General features: G+C 46.5%; 1 protein-coding gene across 3 annotated transcripts in view; it reads left to right on the forward strand.

Moving 5' to 3' along the window:
• TXNL4B (thioredoxin like 4B) overlaps positions 1-4,783 on the forward strand; it is a 9,162-nt gene extending 4,379 nt beyond the window's left edge. Inside the window, exons 3-4 of one of the 3 annotated variants that reach the window (XM_032323526.1) lie at positions 352-503; positions 4,498-4,783. In XM_032323526.1, the coding sequence (XP_032179417.1) occupies positions 352-503; positions 4,498-4,642 (297 nt within the window). In that variant the 3' untranslated portion in view covers positions 4,643-4,783. Of the gene's footprint in view, positions 1-351; positions 504-2,459; positions 2,944-3,716; positions 4,030-4,497 lie in introns of those variants that run through there. The other 2 variants (XM_032323527.1, XM_032323524.1) reach the window with 2 other exon arrangements.
• Positions 4,784-6,000: the final 1,217 nt, after the last annotated feature.

The raw sequence follows: 6,000 nt of genomic DNA on the forward strand, positions 1-6,000 counted from the left end.
GAGGGAATTTCAATGTACAGTACATAGTCCTGAGTTGTTTTTGTTTAAGTGAACGTGGATTTTATAAATTCATAAAAAGTTTGTAAAAACTTTTTACAACCAAGAACAGATTTTTTCTTAAAAAAAAAAAAAAAGGGTTGGGGGGTAATGAGTTCATTTTACCCAGGGCCCTCTCACAAGTCTACCAAAGGAAACTCAGACTGAATGATAAGGTTATACTGTATCTAATGTGGAACTCAGATTCTCGCCCCAGGAATTTCTTTCAAACAGAATATTCGAGTAAAAAGTTTTCACAGAAGAAACCTTAACTGCCTCTCGTATTATGACGTACATGTCTCTGTCTCTTTGCAGCTTTCTAAGACCTCTTCTGACCTGAGTAAAATGGCTGCTATTTATCTGGTAGATGTGGACCGAACTCCCGTTTACACGCACTATTTTGACATCAGTTATATTCCATCTACTGTGTTTTTCTTCAATGGGCAACATATGAAAGTGGATTATGGGTAAGTCTGATTGACTTGCAGTTACTATAGCGGTGGGAGTTGCTTTTACCCAGGTAGTTGCCATAACTCACCGCCTGCCTGTGCTGCTGCGGTTTCCTCAGCTGCGCCACTCATTTGTTACGTGAAACGTGGGTGCAAAAAAGAGTGTTTCCAGTGTGACTGGCAGATTTTAACCTCTTGCTGAAGCATGAAAGAATTGTACGATTTGGGAAGCGCTAACCATCCTTCAGTGTAGAAAATGCAGAACAGCTTTATTAAAAATTTCCCAGGAATTTCATTTAAAACAAAATAGGTCGTTGTATTTAAACATCTGGGACTGGTAGGCTACATTTGGAAAGAAGTGTTCCAGCAAACTAAGACGTGCTTCTCTCTGCCCAACTGACCCATCTTCTGCCACTCAAAAGGTTTCGAAAACATTCTTCAACCAATTCTGTCAAGAATAAGCACTATGAAATCTTTAACACCTTCCACTGCATCCAGTCAGCGTCCTAATACTTAGCATGTATTTTCAGCCCGTCTGTGGTTGTTATCATTTCCTGCTGTGAGCGGGGTATTTGCTTGTCAGATCTGTGTTCCTGTTTTGCCATTCTCTCTAAGCGTACATTAAATATTACTTGTTTTAAGTATTTTAAAGCTATATATTCTTCTAGGATACAGTTAAGTATTATTTTGGTGCAGTCTTTTTCAAGGGTGATTTATGACACTATTTCCCATCTTAAAAGTCTATAAAATTTGGGGGCACCAGGATGGCTAAGTCAGTTGAGCATCTGGCTCTTGATTTCAGCCCAGTTGATGGTCTCAGCATCATGGGATCGAGCCCTGTGTCGGGCAGGGAGCCCAGAGTCTGCCTAAGACCCTTTCCCTCCCTACCCCCAACTCATGGACTTTCTCCCCCACAAAAAAAAGAGAATAAAAAACCCAGCATTTGTATTTCCAGGAATTTCTCTGAAGGAAAAATAATCATGAAAGTGGCCAAAATTGGCTGTGTGGCTATTCATCCCACTATTATTTAGAAAGCAGAATACATAGAATGTAGATGTCGGGGCGCCTGGATGGCTCAGTGGATTAAAGCCTCTGCCTTCAGCTCAGGTTGTAATCCCAGGGTGCTGGGATCGAGCCCCACATCGGGCTCTCTGCTCGCCAGGGAGCCTGCTTCCCTTCTCTCTCTCTCTGCCTGCCTCTCTGCCTACTTGTGATCTGTGTCTGTCAAATAAATAAAAATCTTTATAAAAATAAAAAAAGAACATAGATGTCCACAGAGGGACACTGGATATCAGTTTCATATAATGTTGTGGATGTAAGTTTAATGACTTTGAAAGAAATAGGTTATATGTTAGTTGGGAAAGCACACTACAAGATAGTTTGCATGATATAATTGCCATTATTTTGAAAAAGAAATGCATCTGTGCACGTGCGTGCACACACACACATTGGAAGGATGTACTGAAATGCAGCCTTCTGGCCTCACTAGTAATTTTTTTTTCTAAAAAATTTCTACAATTAACATACTTGAAGTTTGAACTAGTAAAAAAAAAAAAAAATAAAGATTTCATACTCACCATTCAAAAGTATCCATGAGGGGAACTCCGAGACGATGACCAGTTAATGGGCTTTCCATGGTGAAGCCGACAGCAGCAGCCACAAACTATGCCCAGGCCAGTGTCCAGGGAGTTCTACTGGAGAAGGAGCTAAGAAGTGATTAAAAGAGATTTTGAAGTGGAGGCTCTTCACGTGATAGGGCTCACATGCCGCCCCAGTGGCTGATGGCACTGGTTTTAGTCCTTTATCAAGTGGGCCCCTTAACTGCAACCAGAAATCGTGTCAGGCTTCATGTCTTAAGTGTCACTGATGAGAAGAAAGTAACAGAGCAGCGATTCATTTTGTTTATCCTGAAGGTCTGCCATGAGTAATCGCCAGAAGTTCTGAGCGAGCTTGTTTTTCTCCCATGCTCTCTAGGTCTCCAGATCACACTAAGTTTGTGGGAAGTTTCAAAACCAAGCAGGACTTCATAGATTTGATTGAAGTAATTTATCGAGGAGCAATGAGGGGGAAACTTATTGTCCAAAGTCCTATTGATCCCAAGAATATTCCCAAATACGACCTTCTCTATCAAGACATTTAGCACATTCACTACTCAAAGTTGAAGACAAAGGCACATGTTGAAGCAGTACCCGAATCCGACTATGCTGTCTTCCTGGAGTCCTTCAGAAAGGTGCTCAGCATCCCAGCGGAGAAGAGGTCTGACTTGGACAGAAAATCCCCCGCCCCCGAGTAGAAGGCCATGCCGGTGCCGTGATGAGCAGCGATGCTGAAATGTCTACTTGCTGCAAACCTCCGAGCAGTCAAGACAACCGTGGTCCGTTTTCCCAGCGTGATTTTCTGAGTTTATATTGTACTTCTCTTTATCCCTTAAGATAATACAGAGTCCTTTTCAACATTACCTACTACTGTTGAATTACGTTTATGTGATACACAAGGAAAATAGAAAATCTGTTTGCACAGGAAGAGAAATACTTCTTTTGTACCCTAAGTGTACACACACAGGCTCCCCCTCGCCCATTACTGCACTCCGGTGTTTACTGCGTGACTGCGAGCGCTCCCGTCGCCAGTCCCCGCTATCCCTGTTTCTCTTGGATAAGTGATTCTCTGCAGATAGTGGGCAAACTTGCTTTATTTTGGAAACCTTCTAGCTTAGACTTTTAAAAGAGTATCCTGGTTTGCTCATTTTACTAGTTTTTATGTTACAAAATTTCCCAAGAAATGAGACCTTGAACCTTTACCATCCAGCACCTAGTTTGAGCTAAGCCAAAAAAATGAGCTACCTGTAGTTAGTAGGAGCACGTTTCTCCCAGAAGCCAGAGTTCTGCTTCTCTCTGGGGCTTTCACTCCAAGGACTCAAGACTGGAAAGAGATGCCAGAGTTGTTAGAAGAAATAACATCTTTATGGTATTTGCCCCTTTTAATAACTTGATGAAGAATTCTTGCTCTTCTGGCGTCCCCAACATGACCTGCCCTAACCACTTGGGCAAGTCACTGCTTCTCTCAAAACCTCATAGAGCCTCTGGATCCTGACTTTCTAGAACAAGTGAAGAGGTGCAGAGTCGGAGGGCCAGGGGCCAGGCAGGATCAGCCAGTTGCAGGCCTCCTGGCCAGCAGAAGCCGGGTTCTGTGCAGGCCAGCACTGTCGCGGCAAGTACGTTCCCCCTTCACCAGCTGCTTCCCTTCCGAGCCTCATCCGCAGGAAGAGGTGGCCACTGACGGGCACAGAAGGAAGGCTGCTGGGGGCTTTGGTGTCCTTCGCTGATGAAAGGAGGGAGCCGCTGTGTTCTCCCCCCTCCCTGCGCTGGTTTTCCTGATCCATGGGACTGCAGCAGCCATCCCAGGACCATGAGGACCAGCATGGAAAGTGAATGTGCAGAGAACAGTAAAACCCTGGGTCCCTAGAGGTTTTGAGCCTGTGAGTAAATACTAGGCCTACCTCCCTCCGGACCCCTGTGAAAGAATAAAACGTCTTCATTGCCTCTCACTGTTGTTGGACTTTCTTTCAGAGCCTAAATCACACAGTATTTGACATGGAGTAAGTGCACAGATACCAGCAAAAACACACAATTTGTGCGGCGCCTGGGTGGCTCGGTGGGTTAAAGCCTCTGCCTTCAGCTCAGGTCATGATCTCAGGGTCCTGGGATGGAGCCCCGCATCGGGCTCTCTGCTCCGCGGGGAGCCTGTTTCATCCTCTCTCTCTGCCTGTCTCTCTGCCTACTTGTGATCTCTGTCTGTCAAATAAATAAATCTTTAAAAAAAAAAAAAAAAAAACCCTCACAATTTGCCCTGTAAAATTACCCTGTCTCCTCTCCGCCCGAGGTGTGCAGGGAATGTTTCTCTGAAGTCCCGATTTGTGTGCTTGTTCCTACCTTAGTTGCTTTCCGTTCTGCAAGTACCGATTGGGTTCATACTGAGTGCCCTGCCCTGTGCCCGATGCTCCCTAAATACAAGGAGACAAGGCTTGCCCCTCCCGGAGGGAAGGAGGTGCTTGCGTGGAAGAGGGGGAGCATTTCCGGAGAAGGCGCCAGAAGCAAGAAGGTCCGACGCCGGAGACCGTGAGCGTGTTCAGAGAGCTGCACGGAATTCAGGGGCCCTGAAGCTCAGGGACTAGCCCAGGAAGGCAGATGGTGCTGCTGGGGAGGAAGCCAGAGAAGACAAGTGAATGGAGAAAATGCCAAAGGCTTCCTGCTGAACAGTCCAAAAGCCACTTAGTGCAACCAAATAATTGTTTTTTAAAAAAAAGAATTTTTTTTTTTTTTTCAAGAAAACTTAGTGCTAACGATAGTACCAGAAGGAAAAGGCAAAACTGTATTCTGAGAGGCATTCTGTGCATGTGTGTGTAGTATGTTTCCGCTTCTGGCTCTTCTCTCTTTCACAGGTTTTAGACTAGAGGTGTAAGATCTCCACTGGTCCTCTAGCTCTAAGGGGTTGAAAAGTACTGGCGGCTGTGTGGATGTGCGTGTGAGGACAGCTTCGCAGGGCAGGGTGGGCCCTGGTGTGCGAACAAGGACCCCGGGGCATTTTACACCAGTGAGAAAGAGAGGCCCTATTTTCATGTGACAAGAGGTTATCTTGAGGAAAGGTCAGTGTTCTAAGGGCTTAAATAGCCAGGAAGAGTGGAAGAAGTTAGAAGAGGTTCTGCTTACAAGGGTTCTGAAACCATTCTCCTGGGAGACCCTTAATAGCAAGAGCCTGTCTTCATGAAAGGGAAGACTCAGGTGGCTTGCATTTGGCTCCTGGTAAAGGCTGGGTTTCTTCCAGCCTGGGAGAGCCTACCCTACTGAGGAAGAGACCTGTACCTCTTTACCAAGTTCCAGAATGTGGGTAGGGACATGAGAGATGATCTGGTTCGAGCCGATCAGAAAGGAAAGCGGGGACTGAAGGCCCTTGGCAGACGTCCGGCCGCACTGCGATCTGGACCCAGCAAGTCCAGAACCGCTCCTGCCTTTACCGCATCTTACTTTGTTTTCTGAAGTGCCGCAGTGCGGGGAGCACATATAGCAAGATTCCGCCTGGGTCAGAACCCTTGTCTTTGTCCCTCGTCTTTGTCCCACGGTGAGTTAGCGTCTTGCTCTTCAGCTCGCACGCTCCCCTCGCTCACTGCCCAGAAGCAAGAGAGTGCGGGGCAGAGAGCTGAGGTTCGGAGTCAGGCCTGGGTTCAAGGTGGATGACCTCAGCTGCCCTGCTTACCGGCCGTGTAGCCGTAAGCAGATCACTTGCCTTCTCCAAGTCTGTTTCCTTGTCTCCGAAGCAAGGGTAACCGTGACCTTTCTGAGGCCTGCTGACTGGTCGGCATGTGGTCACTGAGGGTGACCCCAGCACAGGACAGTTCTCTGCCACCTTAGGGGTTTGTGGTTGGCTTGGGGTGGTTTCTGCCATGCCCCAATATAGAGCACCGCTTAGCTGTTGCTGCACAGTAACTAAGGGAACGGCCTGGGCTAAAAACCCACAGAAA

This window comes from Mustela erminea, chromosome 19 (genome assembly GCF_009829155.1).
Source record: "Mustela erminea isolate mMusErm1 chromosome 19, mMusErm1.Pri, whole genome shotgun sequence".
Lineage (NCBI taxonomy): Eukaryota > Metazoa > Chordata > Mammalia > Carnivora > Mustelidae > Mustela > Mustela erminea.